The sequence below is a fragment of the Sminthopsis crassicaudata genome, chromosome 2 (genome assembly GCF_048593235.1).
Source record: "Sminthopsis crassicaudata isolate SCR6 chromosome 2, ASM4859323v1, whole genome shotgun sequence".
In the NCBI taxonomy this organism is placed as follows: Eukaryota; Metazoa; Chordata; class Mammalia; order Dasyuromorphia; family Dasyuridae; genus Sminthopsis; species Sminthopsis crassicaudata.
This window is the reverse complement of record NC_133618.1, coordinates 151614002-151639493: the sequence shown is the minus strand read 5'-3', so window position 1 is coordinate 151639493 and position 25492 is coordinate 151614002. Positions and strand designations below refer to the sequence as shown.

Sequence of the window (25492 nt, the reverse complement as noted above, 5' to 3'; positions counted from 1 at the left end):
TTCTGTGTTTCTTTAAGATTAATAAACTTTTGTCTTTCTTTATGAGTTCCCTATGGCATAGGCAATAAAAGTAATATTAGCCCCATTTTCAGATGAGGTCTTGGGATATCTGACTAATATCAACCACAAAAAGCAGATTAATTATCATTTAAGATTACATGCTAGATTCTGTGCCATAAATGGAAAAGAAGAAAAGGAAGAGAGAGAGGGGGAGAGAGAGAGAGAGAGAGAGAGAGAGAGAGAGAGAGAGAGAGAGAGAGAGAGAGAGAGAGAGAGAGAAAGAGACAGAGAGACAGAGACGGATAGAGACAGACAGACAGACCCAGAGAGACAGAAAGAGAAAATGAGAGAATGAAGGAGGGAGGGAGGAAGGGAGAGAGGCTGGGAGGGAGAAGGAGACAGAGACATAGAGAGACAGAGATACAGAGAGAGACAGTCAGAAACAGAGATAAAGAGACAGAGTCAGAGAAACAGAGCCAGAGGGCCAGACAGAAACAGACAGGGAGACAGTGGCAGAGAGAAAGTTTTTATATATCTATGATATATAAAATGGGGAAACTAAGCACTTATTAAGAGCCTACAAGGAGGCTAGGTGGCGCAGTGGATAGAGCACCCGCCAAGAAGTCAGGAGGACCTGAGCTCAAATCTGGTCTCAGACATTTAACGCTTCCTAGCTGTGTGACCCTGGGCAAGTCACTTAACCCCAATTGCCTCAGGAAAAAAAAAAAAAAAGAGCTTACTATGGTAGGGCATTGTGTTAAATGCTAAAATACAAAAGCAAAACCAAATCAAAACAAAACAACATATCACCATCAATAAGGACAAAATAGTTCTTGCTTTTAAGAGGCTCATTATCTGACAGAAGTGATAATATGCAAACAACTATGTGCAAACAAGATACATACAAGATAAAGTGGAAATAATTTCTTAAGAAAGTCATTAAGATTAAGGAAAATTGGGAAAGGCTTCTGGGAAGAGGTGGGACTTTAATTTGGACTTGAAAAAAGTCAGTAATAGAACTGAAGAGGAAGAGTTTCAGGCATTGGGACAGCCAGTAAAAATGTCTAGAGGAGAGAGATGAAATTTTATGTGACAGGAATAGTAAAGAAGACAGTATCCCTGGATCTTAGAGTATATAGAGTGGAGAAAAGTATAAGAAGACAAAGGTTATTAAAGGTTATTATTATTATTTAAAAGCCAAACAGAACTAGATTAACTTTGATTGTCTTACCTGGAAATGTAGTAAATGTTAACAATTACTTATAATAATAATAATAATATTAACATTCCAAATATGTGCCTATATTTGTATTGTATTCTTCAAGTACTTTAACAAATTTCCTAACTTGGAAATTTTTTTTTGTTGATCAACGCAACGATTCTGAAAGAGGAGTACATAGGCTTTGTAGATGAGGAAACTAAGGCTTCAAGGAGGTGGATGATCTGTGCTGGTGACTCAGTGGTTAGAATACTGGGTCTGGAGTCCAGAAGATGTGTGACTCCAATTTTACACATTCACTAGCAAGTCACTTAAGTTCTGTTTGTTTGTTTCTTCAACTATGAAATAGAGATAATAATAGCACCTATCTCACAGGGTTTTTGTGAGGATCAAATGAGGTGACATGAAATGCAAAAGAAAGAAACCATTTTCTCTACATAAATGAAAAAATTTAGATATTGGGGGGAAAACCAGCCCCAATATTGAGTATTCTATCAATTCCTCCAAAGTTTAGTATAAAGCATGCTAGACTGGAATTTACCAGAACTGTGTTCAAATCCCACATCTTCTGTTGACTACTTTTGTGTCTTCAGGCAAGATGATAACCTTGCGACCTTCATTTTCTCACCTGAAAAACATGTGTGTTTATATACAGGGTGATGATAGATTATATGACCTCTGAAGTTCTTTCCAGTTACATATGGTTGCATGATCCTTTCCTTATTTTGACAGCTAGTTAGCAAGTCCCATGGTGCTTCTTCTTGTCCAGCTGAGCCAATCCCTGATCCCTACAATCCATTCCTGAGGGATGACGCCATGGATAAATGGAGGGACAGCAGCAACAGAATTGAACAACTCACCAGAGAAATGGCCACCGAAGTGTTTCACATGGCCCAGAGTCTGAAGAGGAAAGGGCCCATAATGGTACATCCTAGCAAAAAGTTGCCTTCTGGTTCCAAAGAGCACCTAAATATTCCTAGAAACTGATTAATAGAAGCAAAAATGGGTTAGCACTCAGGGAATCTCCCTTCTTGATGTAGCCATTTCCCAAATGAAGAAATAGTACTAGGGTGAATCTATTAGGAAATTGTTGTCAAAAGACAAAAGTTAGCCCTTTTCCCCCCATTTCCAAATCAATTGTTCTCTCTTGGTACTCAGGAACAATTTACTTTGTATTCCTTTTCATATTCTGGGCTCATCTCCTACAAACTCTTCTTCTATTGGAGGGATTTTTCCCCTCCTCCCCACTCTATCCTGAGGCAGCATTTTACTCAAATCAAGTCTTCTCCCTGAAGGATGGAGTGACAATGAACATCTTACTTTGTTGCTCTAGATAGTTTTCAAAATCAGAGACAATGAGTCACCCTGCGACTCAGGGCTTGTGTGTATGTGTGTGTGTGTGTGTGTGTGTGTGTGTGTGTTTAATTATAGTTTTTATTTACCAGATATATGTATGGGTAATTTTACAGCATTGACAATTGCCAAACCTTTTGTTCCAATTTTTCCCCTCCTTCCCCCCACCCCCTACCACAGAGGGCAGGTTGACCAATACATGTTAAATATGTTAAAGTATAAATTAAATACAATATATGTCTACATGTCCAAAAAGTTGTTTTGATGTACAAAAAGGATCAGACTTTGAAATAGTATACAATTAGTCTGTGAAGGAAATCAAAAATTCAGGTGGACAAAAATAGAGGTATTAGAAATTCTATGTAGTGGTTCATAGTCATCTCCCAGAGTTCTTCCACTGGGTGTAGCTGGTTCAGTTCATTACTGCTCTATTGGAACTGATTTGGTTCATCAGTGGGTTGTTTTTTTTTTTTTTTAAATCTGTATAAGAAGGGAAATTGGACTCTAAATATATGATCATAATTTACTACAAGGACCCAGGACAGGTAAATTTTAACAGAGAACAGAATAAGAAAGATTTTGAGCTTGGGACCTCCTTCTGACTTTCCTTCTAATTCTATTTCTATGACCCTATGATACTTTTATGTCTTATGTTGACACCTAATTAGTGAGTCCCATGGTACCTCTCCTCCCGGTCTAGCTGAACCTGACCTACAAAAATAGGTCCTACATAAGACTTGCTAAAAAGGATGCCATACCCAGAGACTCTGGAAGGAGGTAGGCAGTTCCCTTCATCTTTGAGTGTCTAGTCTGCAGTGTAAAGTGAGGGGAGAGAGGGGTTGGATTTGATCAAGTTTGATTTATAACTGTGAAAACACTGAAGCCTTTCTGTCTCCATTTCTCCACCTTAGTGTTCCCAGGGCCAGATGTGCAGACAACATTATCTTGGTTAAATAACTTTTCTCCCTCTAGCTTTCCACAATCTCCTTTTCTTTTTTGAGCAGAAAATCAGTGATTCAGAATTGCTTTGAATTCACATCTATAACAAGAGAATAAACAAATTTAGGAGTTTCCCTAGAAAGCAGTGTTGTTAAATAGAGGAAAACAGCTAAATGAGGGAGATAGTCTTTGGAGCAGATGCTCAAATTAGGGGTTAATGTCTTCCTTGGTGAGTCCACCATTGGTAGTGCTGTTTTGGATATTTAATATTAGCTACTGCTTGCAATTGTCTTGTCACCCCAAAGAAGAAGGGGAATGCAGTTGGGAGTAGGAAGTGGCATTTCCCCTCTAGAGTTCTAATTCTATATTCAGGGGAATACTTAGTGGGAGATCTCTCTCTACCAATGCAACTAAATGATGTGCCCAGGGTCACATGGCCTATATCAAGCAATAGTGTACCCAAGTATTACCAATCATGAGGATGACTCTTCATCCACTCTGCCATGTTTCCTCTCGGTACAGGATGACATATTAATCATTTGCTGGCTGCAAATTTGATGATGTCATTGAAAATTTTTAAAGAAGCTTTACACAGTTTTTTGATCTTTTGAAAATATTCACCAACAATATAAAAATGTCATTTGGACTTGCTAAGTATGAATTTTTTAATGTGTACTAAAGATGAATAAAAACTGAAAGCTTTGAATTTGAATCCGAAGGTCAGGTTAAACCAGTAGATGAAGGTGATACCCACAAAAATACCATTGGTATTCTCCAGACAAGATATATTGAATATGAGGCTATGAAGAAAAAAAAATTAAAGCTGCATGTTTTACAAGACTGGTAGACATCCTGAGTTTACAGCTTAACAAGAACACATTTAGAGCAATTAAAACACCTATACAAGACCAGCAAACACACACTTTTGGCATGGTAAAATGGTTTATAAATCTATAAAGGAAAACATAAATAAAATACTATATTCATCACCCAAGGCAACTATAGAAAGATGAATGCTTCTTGGCCAAAGGAGGAAACACCATATAATATAGTATGTCATCACAGGTTATCTAATTTAATGACTTTATGATACCTAGAAAGACATGAACAGATGATTATAGACTGACCAGTGACAAATCTTTGTACTACAAATACAAACTTCTAAATATCCCTGAGAATTCCATAAATTACTGGGGCAGGAGTATCATTATAGACTGAAGTGTTAGACACAAATACCCAAATATAACACTGATTTACAAAAATTTAAGAATAATGTTTTTCAACAGATGCCACCATGCTGAAATATCCAAACAAAATGGAATGAAAAGTTTTCAAAATACAGAAACCTGGAAATTGAAACTATTCTGGAAAAAAAAAAACCATTCATAACAGCCTTGGTATTTTGTCTGCTACTTCAGTTGTCCTGGAAATGTTTTCAGTGAATCTATAGAAGATGAGTCTATATCCCTAACATTTTGTTCAATTATAAAAAAGTGATTATTTTATTCACCCATTGAATAATTCATTGAACGTTAAATATATTTTTAAGAAGGAGGTAGCAGCTTGCTCTTGGAACATTTCTTTCTGAATCCTATTGACAATATGAAGAGTAATAAAGATTATAATAATTATATCTCCTTCCCCAATCCAGCATATCATGTATTATTGGAGAGAAGAAGGTAATGGTAGAAATAAAGGCACAAGAGAATGCCAGTCAAAATTATGGAAAGCAAGTACTTCATGTATCCTGAGAACATTACAGTAGCTATAAAGGGCTATTAGGAATCCTGAAACATTGGCCAGTGTGGTTCTGAATAAAAAAAAAAATAGAAGGAGTGGCTTACTTTTGCAGATTGGTCCTATCTGAATTCATTTAATGGTCAGCTTGATACACACATACACATATATATACAAAAACATACACACATACATATGGTAGTGGAATAAGTAGCACTTCTTTGAGTTCTGATATCATAGGAAGGCAAGATATATCAGAATAAGTCAAAAATGGACTGAAGGCATTATAAAGTATTCATAAAGTTTCATCATGTTCCAGTAGTATGTCATAGTAAATTGGAAGAGTCTTATCATCTACAGGCAAGGATTGCATCTTGATTTTGTTCAGTGAAAATATAGATAGCATATTGGATAGAATCCTAAACCTCGATTTGGGAAGAAAAGAGTTGAAATCTATCTTCAGATATGTGCTAGCTGTGTGATGCTGGGCAATTCATTCAACTTATGCCATCCTGTTTCCTTATCTGTAAAATGGAGATAATAGCATTTACTTCCCTGAGTTGTTATAAAGATCAAATGAAATATTTGTATATTGCTTTTCAAATCTAAAGGTATAATAATAATAATTATTATTTTAATAACTGTCATAAAACAATGTATTTCCAATAAGATGAAGGCAATAAGAACATTTTTATCCCTAAGCTTAGATTTAATATAATCAAAGAACTATAAATATCTGAAGAAGGAAAAGTTGAAAAATCTTCACTTAACAAAAAATCTAGAAAGTATGCCTAGTAACAAAATGGATAACAAAAAATACAGTATGTTTGAAATTATTTCCAAAGGGAGATAGGTATATATAGACTAGACTTTTATCCCTCCACACACAAAAATACAATATGTTTGAAATTATTTGCAAAAGGAGATAGGTATATATAGACTGGAATTTTACTCCATAAACACCTTTATTTAGCTTGACAGCAAGAATCCAACTAAGATAGAAAAAGAAAAATTTTTTAAAGTTCATATTTGCTATAACTATCATGAATGCATACATTTTCTCAGAGTATTTGACAGAAATAATAAGAATTATTTAGGACATAGTAATATAAATGATGATTATTGCCATAGTCAGAACCACAGGAGAAAAGGTAGAGTTATTAAAGAAAGGCACCAAATGTCCTTTTGATAGAAATGACTTGAGAGATCTATTGAAGATTTAAAGAATTTAAATTAATATCTGTGCAACAGCAAACTTGAATGTGGTATCTAATTAAAGACAATGAAAAAGAAACATAGAAGGGAATGTGGAAAACAAATTATACAGAAATTCTAGATTCCCTTACGCAGCAAATGAAAGCAAATATAAAAAGGTTAAGAGTGATACAAGAAGTCAAAGCAGCACAAAAAACAACACAAAAAATTCAATGTAATTAAAAAAAATTACTACAGAGGCTTTGAAAGCTAAAAATCAGAAGAAAAAGAAAACCCTTGAAAGAAAATGTGGAAAATTTCTGGCTGTCTATGTTATAAAATGTAAGTGGCATCAAATGAAAAATGGAACGGATGCATAAAGTCTATGTCATTAAGGATAGAATAGTTATATCAAGGGAAATGTCTGAGACATGAACTTTTTAAAATATAAAATTAGAAAATGAAGAGAAGACTTATTATTATTAGCCCAACTGCTTCACAATAGCTAGTAAATTACTGGCAAAATACTTTCTCAACTTCCTCTTGGATATAAGCCCAATTGTACTTCTCTTAATAGAAAGTATCATATATCTATATCTGTGATCCCATGAAATGTAGGCCATGTATTTATGTACTTAATACAAAGCATTCATGGTTTGTATGGCTTTTTTAAAAAAATCTATAAATACTTATAAGAGGGACTATATTGACTGGGAGGAAAAAAGGTGTGGTAAAGAGTTCCGGGGGTGTCAAGAGCAACTTATCCATTCAATAATTATTGAACAAGCTACTTTTATTAAAAGTACAATAATGATTGTATTACTTTTATTATCACAAATACTTTGACTCTAACACTCATGGCTTAGTCTGCAAAAAAAAAAAACATGGAAAATTGTTCTCTAAAACATAAACCCAACATGATAATATAAAAAAAAATTATTTAAAACATGGCATTTTTCAAGGAGACAGTTAAAGTCCATCATGATTCTGGCTAATCTTAAATCTAAATCAAACCAAATATGGCTTTCAAATTAAAAGGGAATTGTTATTAATTACCTTAATGTGGATGATATTAGCTATATGGCTCCACAATAAAATGCAATTAGCTTTTTTATCTTGTGGAATCTTTCTTCAATAATATCAAAATGTTATTTGGAACATCAAAATGTTATACACAAAAAAGGGAAATAGAGACTGAAAGTTTTCAGCTTGAATCTAGAGGTTAAATTGAAGCAATGAATGTAGTAATACCTATAAATATTTTAGTTTTCTCCATGCAACTCACATTGGGTAGAAAGCTGTCAGAAGAAAAACTGTGGCTTAATATTTTAAGAGACTTAGTGACACTCTGAAATGAAAACTTAATAGAAATAATATATTTAAAGCAATTAAGAGCTATACAATGTTATTCTTAAAGCACATATAGCACAATTCTTAATGTATCTATTTGACACCACAAGAATAGACCATGTTTGGAAAAGATAGTAATAAAAACTTGATACTAATGAAATATACCCAAAAGCAGTGTGCAAAGATTAACCCTTCTTTATCAAAAAGGAGGGAGAGTAATATTCATATTCTTAGAGCAGAAGTTAAATAGATAAAAAAGCAAATAGAAATACTTTAGGAATAAAGCATCACTTTTCTAAGCAATAGAAAGGAATGATTAGCAGGTATTAATAATTAAAGTATATTGAGTATAACCAAACATGATTTACATTTACATGAAGATTATGGAATGGCTAAGATTCAAGAGTAGAATCAAAAGGTGTGACATTTGAATGAATTTAGCAATATCTTGTCAAAGCAATATTGAACAAATAGTTGAGTTATAGAGATGTATTTATAGATATGGAAGTGTTCATGTTAAATGTTCAAGACCAGATCATTGCAATAAGGAATTATAGAAGAGCTCCCTTTAAGGCAACCAGATGTTATGATTATTGAAGATTATGCGAAGAAACTGCATAACACATCCCTAAAAAATTAAACATCTACTGTATATTTAACAAGACATATAACCAGGTAGCTTAAATTATAAATTAGATGCCTTCTATTTTTCATGAATTAATAGATGAAATCCTCATTCTACAGATACATATTTCAGAATATCCTTAAGAGTTCAACCAATAAACAGTATTAGAACTAGACCATTATCACAGATTGTCACTCACAATCACTAATTACTTAATATTGATTCATAAAAAGTCAAGAACAATGTTTAAAAAAGATGTTTCCATTCTAAATGCTCATAATCTTTAAGATGAGTAGGACAAAAATTTTGAAAACATAAAGATGTAATATTAATGCAAAAATTTTAAATAAAATACTAGCAAAGAGATTATAGCAATATATCACAAGGATGATATTACTATGATGAAGTGGGATTTATACCACGAAGGCAGGGCTGATTTATTATTAGGAAAATTATCAGCATAATTGACCATATCAATAACAAAATCAGCAGAAATATGATTACCTCAATAGATGCAGAAAAAGCCTTTAAAAAATGAGATATCTATTCCCATTAAAATACTAGAGAGCAGAGAAATAAGTGAAGTTTTTTAAAAACACTAGAGAACATAGAAATAAATGGAGCTTATCTTAAAATGATAAGTGATATTTACCTAAAACCATTAGCAAGCACAATCTGTAATGAGGATAAGCCTTCCCAATACAATCAGGTGAAGCAATGATGCCAATGATATCTTTTATTATTTAATTTTATACTAGAAATATTTGCCGCAGCAATAAGAGAAGAAAAAGAAATCAAAGGAATTAGAATAAGCAATGAGGAAACAAAACTATCACTCATTGCTGATAGATATGATGTTATACTTACAGAAGTCTAGAGAATCAACTTTAAAAATGCTTGAAATTATTAACTAATTTAGCAAAGTTGCAGGATACAAAATAAGACCACATAAATCATTAGCATTTCTATATATTACCAATAAAGTCCAGCAGTAAGGGATAGGAAGAGCAATTTCATTTAAAATAACCATAGACAATATAAAATACTTGGAAATCTACCTGCCAAGACCAACTCAGGACCCATATGAACACAACAATAAAACACTTTTTACACAAATAGAGTCAGATCTAAACAATCAGAAAAATATTAATTGTTCATGGGTAGGCCATGCCAATGTAATAAAAATGAGAATTCTACCTAAATTAATCTACTGATTCAATGCGATACCAATCAAATTATTCCCCCAAATTTTTATAGAGATAGGAAAAATGATCACAAAATTTACCCAGAAAAACAAAAGCTCAAAGATATCAAAGGAAATGTGAAGGAAGGTGAACTAACTATACCAGATCTCAAACTGTATTATAAAATGGTAATTATCAAAACAATCTGGTACCAGCTAAAGAAGCAGAGTGGTGGATTAGTGGAATACATTAGGTACAAATTATATTATAGTCAAATGACCATAATAATCTAGTATATAATAAACCCAAAGATCTAAGTTTTGGGAACAAAAACTCTTTATTTGACAAAGCATTCTGGGAAAAGTGAAAAATGTTATGGCATCAATATTAGACCAATATCTCACACTATCTACCACTAATAAAAATGAAAATATATGCACTATTACAGCCAAAACAAAACAAAAATCATGTGGGAATGAAAAGAGTTAAGCAGCTGTTATCCTTTGTACTCATGGAGTTGTACCAAAAATATTTTCAGTGAACCTGTAGAAGATAGCTATTAAAAGCAGTCATTTTATCTACTTGTGCTATAGCCTATAAAATATTAAATATAAAAGAATAATAATAGGATATAATGTGGTCAAGGATTCTATATCTGAACCACTGAAAAATATGAAGTAGATTTTTCTATAATTAAGATAGATTAATTTTAACCTATCTTAATAGATAATCTTGGTCTTCTTTAATTAAGAAAATTAATTTTTCCATATATTCAATCAGGAAGAAGTTGGGTACTGAGAGCTTTCTGCTATTTTCTCCTAGATGAGTATATGTCAAGTAAACTATATTGGCTTATTTGTTGACCTAATTTTTTAAATATTAAACACAAAATTAAGCACTGGAAGATTGAGAAATAAGCCTTTTTCTGTAGACTTAGAATCATGGCTCATAGATTTAGAATTGGATCTTGGTGGTCATATCATCCAACATTCACATTATGGATGAGGAAGCTGACAACAGAGGTTACACATTTTTTAAGAACGATTATGTGAACATTGGTGATGGTCTTTCAGAGGAATAAAGGAGGAATGGTCATCAGGCAGGTGATATATAGTGAAAATCTGGATCTTTGGCCCTGGGCAGTAACTATTTCTAAACCCTAGATAAAATATTGGATTTTATTCTCCTTTTATAAGGATAATGCTGTGCCTTCAGCCATTTCATTGGGTCAGATAGTAAGGATGATTGGCTCAGATAAGTCGTTCCATGATGAATGTGTTTTCAGTCATGTGTGTATGTATGTTTTTTGGTATGTTTCTTTCCTTTTAATGGACAGATTATAGAATTTTACTTCCTTAAACATTTCCTCCTTTTCTCTGTCTCATTTTACCATATACACCCAAAGTTGATATTGTTGAACAGTAAACAAAGATTTGAAATGTGTTTTTTTAAAAAGATTGTTCCTTAGGCCCTCTGAGTCTACTATTTTAGGGAAGACTCTCCTCAGAAAAGCCTGTATTGAAAGACAAAGCATAATTTCCCTTTTAACTTTGTAGTAGAGGAAAGTCTAGCAAAAGCAGCTTTTGAAAGGCTTCAGAATTGGCCAACCTGCCTTGTAGAAAACACCTTTAAATATCCACTGTGCTTGGGTCTGCTCCTTCTAACAGCTTCACTTTCTTTGATGTAGACCAAAGCCCAATTAATTGGCTCTGCAAAGAAAACAGCTACTTCTGGACACAAATTTGTTAAATTCATCCGCCTCCTTGCTAAGAACTGCCTGGATCAGAGATGTGCAGATGAACTCTTGTGTGTGTTGGAACAAATTCAGACAATGAGTAGCCAACTCAACATCATTTCCAGGTAAAGATCACTTCTGAAAAACTAAACTGTTGTTGTTTTTTCCCTCAAGCTGCTTTCCCCTGAAGGGCAGGAAAAAATGTTTTTAAAAAAGATGTCTAAATCCTTGTTCTTTTCTTCTCTGGGCTGTTTTATTTCATTTCACTTGACAACCATAAACTATCTTGCCTTTGTTTACCACTTACCAAAGAAAACACTTGGTTCATATTTTGTCTTATTGTGGATGGTAGCTGAAATCAACATAGTGGAAGATTAAAAAAAAAAAAAACCAACTATAGAAACTCAGCTCCACCATTTAAAGCTTTCACTAGAATTGTAAATTTATTGGAACAAAAGTAGCATCAAGCTTTTTGACTTATCTTGTTTTAGGATATGGTGAGCCAGGGTTTTCATTTATAACATGGAAGGGTGAGGTTGATTGATTGTGCAGTTTGAAACTTACTTTAAGTGGGGTGCACCCCATCCTTACACATTCATTTATTCCTTCAGCTTAGTAATTCGAGAGCAAAATGCTCAACATGTTAGGAGGGTGGTGCAGGGGATAGAGCACCAGTCTTGAAGTCAGGAGGAGCTGAGTTAAAAATCTGACCTCAGTCACTTATCGAGTCCTGGCTGTGTGACCCTGGGCAAGTCACTTAACCCCAATTGCCTCAGAGAAAAAAAGGACATTCTGAAACTTAATTTGGTTCCCTTGAAGTTTTGCTAAATGAAAATTTGAAGGGGACCCAGAGAAGAGAAGGTTATGCTAAAAGGTTATTTTCTATTATAATAGTTAACAGCTTAAATGGGGTCTGGAATACCACCAAGAGAAAAAAGTTTCAAAAAGATCGACAATCTAAGCCTGAGGGTTTCTGTGGGCAGTTGGCAGCCTCATCGGGCAAGCTGTGATAGCCCTAGGCTATGATACACACTTGTTCCTAAAAAAGCTCTGTCTCTCAGCCTGCAGAGGGTACTTAGCAGTTACAGGCCAGCAGATGGTAGCAGAGAACAGTGGACTAACTGAAAAGCTTTAGATTGTTGTGATTTTTTTTTTTTAAACAAAACAATTCTTTTTATGCTTCTATATGTGGTAAATTAAGTTGGGGTGGGGTGAGGAGTTGTAGTGCTAAACATTAATGGCATCAAGGGGGAACAATGAAAAAAGCACTGGGTCCGGGCTCAGGGAAGACTTGATGAATTAAAATCTAATCTCAAACACTAATTAGCAAGTTTGTCTCAGTTTTCTCACTTGTAAAATGGAGATAATAATAACATCCACTTCCCAGAGTTGTTGTGAGGATCAGTTGAAATAATATTTGTAGGGGCAGCTAGGTGACACAGTGTATGGCACCAGCCCTGAAATCACAAGGATCTGAGTTCAAATGATCTTAACACTTCCTAGCTGTGTGACCCTGGACAAGTCATTTAACTCTAATTGCCTCAGCAAAAAAAAAAAAAAAAAAAAAAAAAGAGAGAGAGAGAGAGAGAGAATATTTGTAAAGATCTTAGCAGAATGCTACCTAGCACACAGTGGGTTCTATGTAAATACTATTGTTCATTATTGTTATTCTACATGAGATTTTTCAAAAATATCTTAAAATAAGCATAATCTTAAACAGATTGTCTCCAGAGGAATCCCCTAAGGGGATATGAGCTGCTCCTCAATACAAAAGAATCTCATAGATGAAATCAAAAAGGCTCTCACAAGAGAGCTAGAAGAGAAATGGGAAAAAGAAAGGGAAGCTTGGCAAGAGAGCCTGGACAAGTCATTCCACTCATTTAAAGACAGAGTGGATAAAGAAAACAAATCATTGAGAAATAAAATTAGTGAATTAGAAAAGGTAAACAACTCCAAGGAAAACAGGATTAGTGAACTAGAAAAAGAAAACAGCTCTCTAAAAAATAAAATGGATGAAATGGAAAAAAAAATTCCATAGAAGAAAAAAACTCACTTAAAAACTCAATTGGACAATTACAAAAAGATATAAAAAAAGTGAGTGAAGAAAATACATCATTGAAAATTAGACTTGAACAAGTAGAAATGAATGACTCAAGGAGAAACCAAGAAGTAGTCAAGCAAAACCAGAAAAAGGAAACAATTGAAAAGATTGTCAAGTACCTTATTGGAAAGACAACAGACCTGGAAAACAGATACAGGAGAGACAATTTGAGAATAATAGGACTCCCTGAAAAATGTGAGGAAAAAAAGAGCCTGGACACTATTTTCCAGGAAATTATCAAAGAGAACTGCCCAGACGTTTTGGAAACAGAGGGTAAAATAGATATTGAAAAAAAATTCATTGATCATCTACTGAAAGGGACCCTAAAATCAAAATGCCAAGAAATATATTGGCCAAGTTCAAGAACCATCAGATGAAGTAAAAAATACTGGAAGCTGCTAGAAAAAAGCAATTCAGATATGGAGGAGCCACAATAAGGATAACCTAGGATCTAGCAGTATCCACATTAAAAGAACGAAAGGCCTGGAACATGATATTCCTAAAGGCTAAGGAACTTGGTATGCAGCCAAGAATAACTTACTCAGCAAAAATGAGCATCGTTTTCCAGGGAAGAAGATGGACATTTAACGAAATAAACGGATTCCATCTATTCTTGATGAAAAAAAACAGATCTACACAAAATGTTTGATCTTCAAATACAGAACTCAAAAGATTTCTAAAAAGGTAAAAAGAAATCTTGAGAACTATATTTCTGCCATAAAGATATGTATAATTTGTCCTAGAAACTAGATGTGGAAAGGAAATTATATCATAAAAAAGGGTAAAGTGGTAGTACTATATCTCATGAAGAGGCAAAGGTAACCTATCATATCTGAGAGAAAGAAAGGAGGGGAATGAACATAGTGTGTATCAATAGACATATTTGATTTATGGTGAAACTTCTTCCACTTCACTGAAAAGTGAGAGGGAAGGAGTAAGCTAAGGGGAAGGGAATACAGAAATTGTGAGAAAAGGGGGTAAAATAAGGGGAGGATCTTTAAGGTGGGGGAGGGATCCTAAAAAGGGAGGGCTGTGAAAAGCAAGTGGTGTTCACAAGTTTAACACTGGGTAGAGGGGTAAGAGGGAAGGAAAGGAGAAAAGCATAAGCAGGGATTAACAGGATGGCAAGCAATATAGAATTAGTCATTCTAACCATAAATGTGAATGGGGTAAACTCCCTCATAAAGAGGAAGCTATTAGCAGACTGGATTAAAAGTCAGAATCCTACTATATGTTGTTTACAGGAAACACACCTGAAACTGGGTGAGATATTCAAACTAAAAGGGTGGAGCAGAATCTACTATGCTTCAGGTGAAGCCAAAAAAGCAGGGGTAGCCATCCTCATCTCAGATCAAGCAAAAACAAAAAGTGATCTAATTAAAAGAGATAAGGAAGGGCATTATATCCTGCTAAAGGGTAGCATAGATAATGAAGCAGTATCAATATTAGACATATATGCACCAAGTGGTGCAGCATCTAAATTCTTAAAAGAGAAATTAAGAGAGCTGCAAAAAGAAATAGACAGCAAAACTATAATAGTGGGAGATCTCAACCTTGCACTCTCAGAATTAGATAAATCAAACCACAAAATAAATAAGAAAGAAGTCAAAGAAGTAAATAGAATATTAGAAAAGTTTGATATGATAGATTTTTGGCAAAAGTTAAATGGAGACAGAAAGGAATACCTCCAAAAATATTTGCCCAGATTAACAGAGGAAGAAGTAAGTAGTCTAAATAGTCCCATCTCAGAAAAAGAAATAGAACAAGCTATTAACCTATAACCTAAGAAAAAATCCCCAGGACCAGATGGATTCACATGTGAATTCTACCAAACATTTAAAGAGCAACTAACTCCAATGTTATATAAACTATTTGAAAAAATAGGAATTGAAGGAGTCCTACCAAATTCCTTTTATGACACAGACATGGTACTGATACCTAAACCAGGTAGATTGAAAACTGAGAAAGAAAACTATAGACCAATCTCCTTAATGAATATTGATGCTAAAATCTTAAATAAGATATTAGCAAAAAGACTTCAGAAAATCATCCCCAGGATAATACACTATGATCAAGTAGGATTTATACTAGGAATGCAGGGCTGGTTTAATATTAGGAAAATTATTAGTATAATTGACCATATTAATAATCAAATTAATAAAAACCATATGATCATCTCAATAGATGCAGAAAAAGCATTTGATAAAATCCAACATCCATTCCTACTAAAAACACTTGAGAGTATAGGAATACATGGACTATTCCTTAAAATAATAAGGAGCATATATTTAAAACCGTCAGTAAACATCATATGTAATGGCGATAAACTGGAACCTTTCCCTGTAAGATCAGGAGTGAAACAAGGTTGCCCACTATCACCATTACTACTCAATATAGTACTAGAAATGCTAGCCTCGGCAATAAGAGCTGAGAAAGAGATTCAAGGAATTAGAGTAGGAAATGAGGAAATCAAAGTATCATTCTTTGCAGATGACATGATGGTATGCTTAGAGAACCCCAAAGACTCTGCTAAAAAGCTATTAGAAATAATTCAGAACTTTAGCAAAGTTGCAGGATACAAAATAAATCCACATAAATCCTCAGCATTTTTATACATTACCAACACAATCCAACAGCAAAAGATACAAAGAGAAATTCCATTCAAAATAACTGTCGATAATATAAAATATTTGGGAATATATCTACCAAAGGAAAGTCAGGAATTATATGAGCAAGATTACAAAACACTTGCCACAAAAATAAAGTCAGATTTAAATAATTGGAAAGACATTGAGTGCTCTTGGATAGGCCAAGTGAATATAATTAAAATGACAATACTCCCTAAACTAATCTATTTATTTAATGCTATACCAATCAGACTCCCAAGAAACTATTTTAATGACCTAGAAAAAATAACAACAGAATTCATATGGAACAACAAAAGGTCAAGAATTTCAAGGGAAGTAATGAAAAAAAATTAAATGAAGCTGTGCCTGATCTAGAACTGTATTACACAGCAACAGTCACCAAAACCATTTGGTATTGGCTAAGAAATAGACTAGTTGATCAGTGGAATAGGTTAGGTTCACAGGGCAATATAGTGAATAAAAATAGCAATCTAGTGTTTGACAAACCCAAAGATCCCAACTTTTGGGATAAGAATTCATTATTTGACAAAAACTTCTGGGAAAACTGGAAATTAGTATGGCAGAAAGTAGGCATGGACCCACATTTAACACCACATACTGAGATAAGATCAAAATGGGCCCAAGATTTAGGCATAAAGAACGAGATCATAAATAGATTAGAGGAACATAGGATAGTTTACCTCTCAGACTTGTGGAGGAGGAAGGGATTTGTGTCCAAAGGAGAACTAGAGATCATTATTGATCACAAAATAGAAAATTTTGATTACATCAAACTAAAAAAGTTTTTACACAAACAAAACTAATACAAACAAGATTAGAAGGGAAGTAACAAATTGGGAAAACATTTTTACAGTTAAAGGTTCTGATAAAAGCCTCATCTCCAAAATATACAGAAAATTGACTCTAATTTATAAGAAATCAAGCCATTCTCCAATTGATAAATGGTCAAAGGATATGAACAGACAATTTTCAGATGATGAAATTAAAACTATTTCCACTCATATGAAAGAGTGTTCCAAATCACTATTGATCAGAGAAATGCAAATTAAGATGATTCTGAGATACCACTACACACCTGTCAGATTGGCTAAGATGACGGGAACAAATAATGATGAATGTTGGAGGGGATGTGGGAAAACTGGGACACTGATGCATTGTTGGTGGAGTTGTGAAAGAATCCAACCATTCTGGAGAGCAATCTGGAATTATGCCCAAAAAGTTATCAAAATGTGCATACCCTTTGACCCAACAGTGCTACTACTGGGCTTATATCCCAAGGAAATACTAAAGAAGGGAAAGGGACCTGTATGTGCCAAAATGTTTGTGGCAGCCCTTTTTGTAGTGGCTAGAAACTGGAAAATGAATGGATGTCCATCAATTGGAGAATGGTTGGGTAAATTATGGCATATGAAGGTTATGGAATATTATTGTTCTGTAAGAAATGACCAACAGGAGGAACAGAGAGAGGCTTGGAGAGACTTACATCAACTGATGCTGAGTGAAACGAGCAGAGCTAGGAGATCATTATACACTTCAACAGTGATACTGTATGAGGATGTAATCTGATGAAAGTGGATATCTTCAACATAGAGAAGAGCTAATCCAATTCCAATTGATCAATGATGGACAGAATCAGCTATACCCAGAAAAGGAACACTGGGAAATGGTTGTAAACTGTGAGCATTTTGTTTTGTTTTGTTTTTCTTCCCAGATTATTTTTACCTTCTGAATACAATTCTTCCTTTGCAACAACAACAACAATAAAATTCGGTTCTGCACATATATATTGTACCTAGGATATACTATAAGATATTTAATATGTATGGGAATGACTGCCATCTAGGGGAGGGGGTGGAGGAAAGGAGGGGAAAAACTTGGAACAGAAGGAGTACAAGGGATAATGTTGTAAAAAAAAATTACCTATGCATATGTACTGTCAAAAATGTTATAATTATAAAATTAATAAAAGAGAGAGAGGGAGAGAGAGAGAGAGAGAGAGAGAGAGAGAGAGAGAGAGAGAGAGAGAGAGAGAGAGAGAGAGGGAGAGGGAGGGAGAGGGAGGGAGAGAGGGAGGGAGAGAGGGAGGGAAGAAGGGAGGGAGGGAGAGAGAGAGAGAGAGAGAGAGAGAGAGAGAGAGAGAGAGAGAGAGAGAGAGAGAGAGAGAGAGAGAGAAAGAGAGAGAGAGAGAGAGAGAGAGAGAGAGAGAAAGAGAGAGAGAGAGAGAGAGAGAGAGAGAGAGAGAGAGAGAGAGAGAGAAAGAGAGAGAGAATATTTGTAAATATCTTAGCAGAATGCTACCCAGCACACAGTGGGTTCTATGTAAATGCTATTGTTCATTATTATTATGCTATGAGATTTTTCAAAAATATCTTAAAATAAGCATAATCTTTCTAGATTCAGGCAAATAAATCATTCCAAAGGAAATTTTTCTTTGTGTTATAAATAGATTTAAAGGAAGTGGTTTTCATCCAAGTCACTGTTTCTTTTTAAAGTAAATGTATGTAAGGTATGCTCTAGTTTGGTGTGTTACCATATGAAATAACTTGCCCAAACTAACATAGAATCCTGGAACCTTAGAGTTGTAAGAAAGGCCATTTAACACAAACTTCACCCCTCCACCTGACTTCTCCATCTTCAACAAGTGATTATATAATTCTTGTTTGAAGACCTCCACAATTATGAGGATGCAGCCAGAGCACTGGGTCTGGAGTCAGGAAGATTCATTTTCCAGAGTTCAAGTCCGACCTCAGACCAATTGTGTGACCCTGGGTAAGTCACTCAATCCTGTTTGCCTCAATTTCTTCATCTGTAAAATGAGCTGGAGAAGGAAATGGCAAACTACTCCAGTATCTCTACCAAGAAAGTATCAAATGGGAGTCTGACAGAACTGAAAATTACTAAATAACAACAACTTCGAGGAAATCTCTATCTCCTCAGGTGGTATCTCCTAAGGTGGTTCATGTTTTGCTATAATTTTTGGAAAGTCTTTCCTTATGCTGAGCCCAAAGTAGGTCTTCTTATAATTTCTATGCATGCTTCTGAGGCCACAGCACAATTTTTCTCATCTTTACATATTAAAACAACCTTTTGAATATTTGAAGGTCATGAATTCCACCATCTTCTCCCCTCTCCCCATACACACTTGAAAAATCTCTTTCCATCTGACATAGTTGCATGTCTCTACTTCATGCTAGTTTTCCTCTTTTATACACACATCGGTTTTCAATGTCCTTTCTAAAATGGAGCGTTGCAAAACTGGATACAAAAGTCCTAATGTAGTTGGTCAAAGGCAGAGTCTATGGTCTTATGGTCTCTCTTTCTTTTTGGCTTCTCAGTATTCCCTTCTTTGATTGCATTGGTGTTAGAGAATTAAAATATAGGTCATAGATTTTTTTTTGGCTGACATATTGAGATTGAGATCTGTCCTTCTAGTTCATAGGGTCATAAGATCTAAAAATGAACTGGACCTTTGGAATCCTCTTACCCAATTGTCTCATTTTAACACATAAGGAAACTGATACCTAGAAAGGTTAAATGAAAGTTCTTAGTCAAGTTAGGTAGTAAGAAGTACACCTGACTCCAAGTATAGGAAACTTTTAATTACATTATGACAAATACGTATTATAGCTAATCAGTCATATCTTCTTTAAATATCACTTTGGAGAGATAGCATGGCATAGCAAATAGAGAACTTCCCAACTTACTGTGTCCTATACATGACATTTTGATTCCTTACACTTAATATTTCATCCTTTACCCCAAACATGGAATACCTTCTGTTCTTAGCTCAGGATCTTGGATTTCCATCAAGACCCAATGCACATGATATTTTGTACTCTTTCCGAATCCTTCCTTAACCCCCCAATTTGTCAACATTCCATTCTTCTATTTTGTGGATATTTTGTATTGACTTTTCTGTGTTCATATTGTTCATATTGTTTCTTCTCAGTAAAATGTAAACTTCTTGAAGAAGAAGCTGTTATTTTGTATTTGTATATGTGATATGTATTTGTATAGGTGATAACTAAAAAGATTCTGAAGCAAGGGTATTCAATACAATAATGAGGATTTCTTAAGTACCTACTATGAGCCAAGTATTGTGTAGCCAGTAGGCACTTAAGAAATGCTCATTATTGTATTGAATACCCTTGCTTCAGAATCTTTTTAGTTATCACCTATTCCTGTGTATTTAGTGTTTTAAGATTTATAAGTATTGTTACCTTGTGAGATGTAAGCACTATTAGCATTAAAATCCTCATTTTTACAGATGAGGACATCAAGACTTAGAGATAAAATGCTTTGCCAAAGAATACATTTTTAGTGAGTGCTTAATTCATGTCTTCATATTCCAATACTTTTTATAATTCTCCTGTCCAAAAAAAAATGCTACAATCTTCTGTGTATGTTTTCAAATAATTTCATGCTGGTTTGTAGTTCTAAGTGTTCACCTATCTTATCTTTAATAAACAATTGTAGATTTTTTTCAAGGATTTGATATCAAATAGAGACATATATAATTAAATGAACCCAATCAAGACAATGATTGTCAGGCATCAGTTCCAAGGAAGTACTCCTGTTTTCCATGATTCTGTAAAGATTACCAATATGGTTCACCCCTCACATTCACAAGTATGATAGAATTTGTCTGGCTCAAGTGGTATGACCCCTAGAGAGCATCTAGTTTTTTAAATACCATCTCCATTCTTACAGGTTTTAATTCTACTTTGTTTACTTGTGTTCTTTCCTTCTCAAGATGAAGATTATTCTCCCTCATAGAGAAAACAGAAGCAAATTGATTTTAGGTAATTCTGCCTTCTTTTTGTTGTTCATTATCATTAGTCTCTGCCTTAGCAATGTTTTAGTCCCTTCCTGAGAATTATAGGGTTATAAGATTTAGAACAAAAAGAGGCCTTAGTGATGATATAATTTTCTTCTTGCCAATATAGCTTAAAAAAATAAACATAATTCTTTTGAGAGAGTTAAAAAATTTCTATTAATCATCAGCTAACTCTTGAGGGATTGGGATCCCATTCTTTTGAAGTATTTATTTTTCAATCTTAAAACATTTTATTAGTGCTTTTTATGTTTTATACCATTACATGGTAATTTTCACATATACTAATGACTCTAGAAAGATCTCTCTTGTACTAAAGAACTGTTCAACAAAAGAGACACAACTGCATCAATGTTTGGCACATAGTAGGTGATTGTTAAGTACTTATTGATTGTATAAGCATCTGGTAGGTATTGTTTTTTGAGACCAAGGCTGATTAATACACCCATCCAAGTTTAGCTACTATTAAGTGGGTTGGGCAGTTAGGTGTTTCCTATTGATCTGTGATCCCTTTCAGATTCTCAGCCCATTCCTGGGGAAGGCGCATCCTCCCTAGATAAGATCTTTCCAGGATGCCAGGGCCTTTGATTTAAAAAAAGCATCCCTTTGAATTCCAATAGGAGATCTGGGCTGTCCCAATCCCCATCAAGACACTCAATATAATGAGCTTCCATCAACCTAAACTCTTTGCAGATCAACCTTGACAGCTCCCTTTGCTGCCAGGACTTTCTGTCCACTGAGAACTGTATTCTCAGTGCAAAACTCCATTTTCCATAGATCTGCCACTATAGAGGTCAGTCTGTTGGTAAACTGATTTCTACCTAACAATAAACTTTCATTTTGCAATGAGTGAATTCTTTCACTCCTAAAACCTGTGGCCAATTTAAAGAGAATTCTTAATAACTTTCTTATAGCCACTAACCTCTAGACCACTAGGAATCTAGACCACTCAAACAGCATCATAGGGACTCATTTTTTTACTCACTTTTTTTTCCTGAGGCAATAGGGGTTAAATGACTTGCCCAGGGTCGATTTGAACTCAGGTTTTCCTGACTTTAAGGCTGGTATTTTATCCATTGTACCATCTAGCTGCCCCCTCATTTTACTTTTCAAAAAGAAAAGATTGCTACACATATTTTTGAATATATTGGACTTTGCTATAGGATGCTTCCTTGGGGTAAGTATACACTGAGTAGAAGGATCATTTGATTAAAGAGTATGAACAGCTTGGCAACTTTTTTCAAATAATTCCAAATAGATTGGATTAATCCACAGTTCCATTAATATTATAAGGTAAAACCTCAGATATATATATATATATATACACACACACACACACACACACACACACACACACACACAGATAGATAGATAGATACATACAAACACACATATATTTCTCTTTTATGAGTAATTTGGAACATTTTATCCCATGATTACTTAGGAATGCATCTCTTCTCTTGAAACTATTATTTAACAATTTATTTATTGGAAAATAGCTCAGAAAATTTTTCTCATCCTTAACATTGTTTGGAAAGTTCAATACATTCTGACATTTAAAAAACTTAGTCAAGGTCACACAACCATGAAGTATCTGAGCCTTTAAAAGAACCTTTAAAGACCCCAAATCACACATAACAGAGCTAGAATTGAACTCGGGTCTTCCACCTCCAATCTCTTTTCTACTATAACTCACCTAATTTCTACTATAACTCACCAAAAAAGCAGCTATAAATCTCACAACTCATGAAAAATAAATCAGGAATATTCTTTTCCTGCCTGTTTTTGTAACATCTTCTCAAAATCCAGGAAACAAATTGGTAAATTTTTTTTTTATTATAGCTTGTCTTCTTTTTATTTGGTTTGAACTAAATTTCATCATTTAAATATACCACAGCATTTTTGTCTTTTTTCAAGTGTCAAAGCAGCTCTAGCTAGCAGCAAGTCCTCTGAAGAGCTCCTTGTGAACAACGCCCAGAACCTCCTCCAGGGTGTTTTGCACACTTTAAAGGCAGCAGAAGCAGCATGTCTCCGAGTAAGTATGAAGGACTTTTTTTGATGCTAGTCTTGTAACTGGTTCCTGCCAGTGAAATACAGCCAGCTCTTTGACAAGAGGTCAAGGGAGAATGGCTTGTGGGTGATCTGGATGACTAAAACCTACTGAAAATTCACAGACTTCAGTGTTGACAATTATGCTGATTCTGTCTCCTAATTGAACCTTTCAATGGAGCTATCAACGTGGAATATGATTGATAAAGTTGAATTTCAGATCCTTTTGAAAAGAGAGGGAAACTGTTGTGCTCCCTTTAAGATTATCACTCTTAGAGACTGTGTCCCCTTTTCTGATCTCAGAGATCTCCCAGGTTACAGGGAGTCAAGATAGAGCCCCATCCTCCCAGGATAAGAGAAGCAATACTATTCAGGAGCAAATCAACTCCCATAGAAATTCCAAATTCTCATTCAATTGAGGAATTTTGGTCTGATCAGCTCGTGCTGTCCCAGCCCCCACCATGATACCCAATATAACAGCTTCCCTCAACTAAGCTCTTTCATATGGCCCTAGGTAGCTTGCTCAGCTGCCAGGACCCTTCTGTCCACTGAGAAAACATTCTCAGTGCCAAAACTCCATTTCTTTAATAGGTCTTTGCCACTATAGAAATCAGTCCCTTGGCAAACTGATTTCTAACCAACAATAAACTTTCATTTTGCAACTAATAATTCGGGAATGAGTGAAATCTTTCACTCTAAACCTGTGGCTGATTTAAAGAGTTATTTTACAACTCTCTTATTGCCACTAACCTCTTGACCACCAGGAATTGAGAGCATTCAAACCACATCACTTTGAGTTTTCTTTATTACCCACTGATGGAAGGATTTGAACTATGATAGCTAGGTTGCCTTCCTTTTCAAGAAGCGTTGAAATTACACAAGAAATTACTATTCACTAGTAGAGTTTAAGTCTCTTAAAATGAAGATAAGGCATTTTTTTTGCCTTGCATAGTATCTTGTTGCACATGATTAGACACTTAATAAATGCTTTTTTACCTGAATAATTATTCCTACTATTTATTTAAAAAACAAAAATAAGCAATGTGTTGCTTAGGAATAGAGTGGGAGGAAGATCTGAATTCTGGCTTTGCTACTTACAACTGTAAATAACAATTTTGGTATTCTGAGAAGCAGGATGAACTATCCCCTCAAATAAACTTTGTAATTTGTGATGTGAAATAGAAGTAATTAGTACAAATTCCGTTGAGCAGGAAGGGAGATCCTAGAACATGAGTGATGGGGAGTTGGTTGCCTAATGTGGGAATTGGATTTCACTTGTACAGTAGCTGGGAAGAAGATAAAGTTTATCTGGTGGTAACTTCCTATTGCAATAAATTATTTTTTGCTAATAATTGCTATTTACTTGTTAGACTATAATGTACTTTGAATTTATTTAAGAATCAAATAATCTTTATTTCTAAATTAAAAGAAAAAAATAAAAAGTAGAAAAAGTTATGACTTGCATTAAAACAAGTTAAACCTGACCTGTTAAAAATGATTGATTCTGAAAAATGGGGAATAAAAAAGGACATTAACATCAATTACATTTTCACAAATTTCTTATTAATGTATACCAATTGCCACAATAAAGAAACCAAAAGAGTATGACTGAGTCATCAACATGGATTGATGTGCCAAATAATCTGGTAGGTCCAAGCTTTCATCAACTTGGAATACAACTTCTTATAAAAGCAGAATCTAATTATGTGTATCTCTTACTTCCAGGGCTTAAGAGAGCCTCTTCTTGATGCAGATGAAATGGAGGCAGCAGCCTTCTGTATGCAATGGAAAAGAGAGTTGCTAAAGCACAGATCTGAAGAAGCATCAAATGCAGACCGAGATGAGTCTGGACTACGCAAGACAGCAGCAAACAAAACTCCCACACTTGTGTCCATGGTTCAAGAACCATGGACCACTTAAACCTTATAGAGAACCACTACCCAATGCAAGACACAAAGTTTACTGTCACATTTCTGATCAAAAACCCCAAATGACTTCCTATAGAATAGGTTCCCTGTAGAAAAAAAAATGCAAACTCCTTTGCCTGGCATGTAAGAACATGTACAATTTGACTCTTCACTGTATTTCCAAGCTTATTTCAATGAATTCTCTTGAAGAATTTGTCCTAAACTGGACTCCTAGTAATTGTCCCAAAATGACAATTCACCTCTCATATCCACATTTGTTAAATGCTTGCTATATATCAGATACTTTGCATGGTACTAGGGACTCAAAGATTAACATAAAAGTAGGATCTGTCCTCAAGTAGCTTGCTGGGAGGACACAATACACATAGATAAATAGATATATAATATGTGCAAATTAACTAAAATGGAAATCCTCTCTCTCTCTCTCTCTCTCTCTCTCTCTCTCTCTCTCTCTCTCTCTCTCTGTCTCTGTCTCTCTCTCTCTCTCTCTGTGTGTGTGTGTGTGTGTGTGTGTGTGTGTGTGTGTGTAATCACACTTTTGGAACCTGAACTGAGGTATGAATTGAATACTGGATTTAAAGAGGTGGAGGGGAGGA

General features: G+C 34.6%; 1 protein-coding gene across 1 annotated transcript in view; it reads left to right on the top strand.

Annotated features, from left to right (window-relative positions):
- The window catches only part of LOC141553289 (uncharacterized), a 71357-nt gene extending 46107 nt beyond the window's left edge, over nucleotides 1–25250 (top strand). The window contains exons 5-8 of the mRNA XM_074285044.1: nucleotides 1952–2143; nucleotides 11289–11461; nucleotides 22837–22954; nucleotides 24694–25250. Of these exons, the coding sequence (XP_074141145.1) occupies nucleotides 1952–2143; nucleotides 11289–11461; nucleotides 22837–22954; nucleotides 24694–24888 (678 nt within the window). The 3' untranslated portion in view covers nucleotides 24889–25250. The remainder of the gene's footprint in view (nucleotides 1–1951; nucleotides 2144–11288; nucleotides 11462–22836; nucleotides 22955–24693) is intronic.
- The last annotated feature ends 242 nt before the right edge of the window (nucleotides 25251–25492 follow it).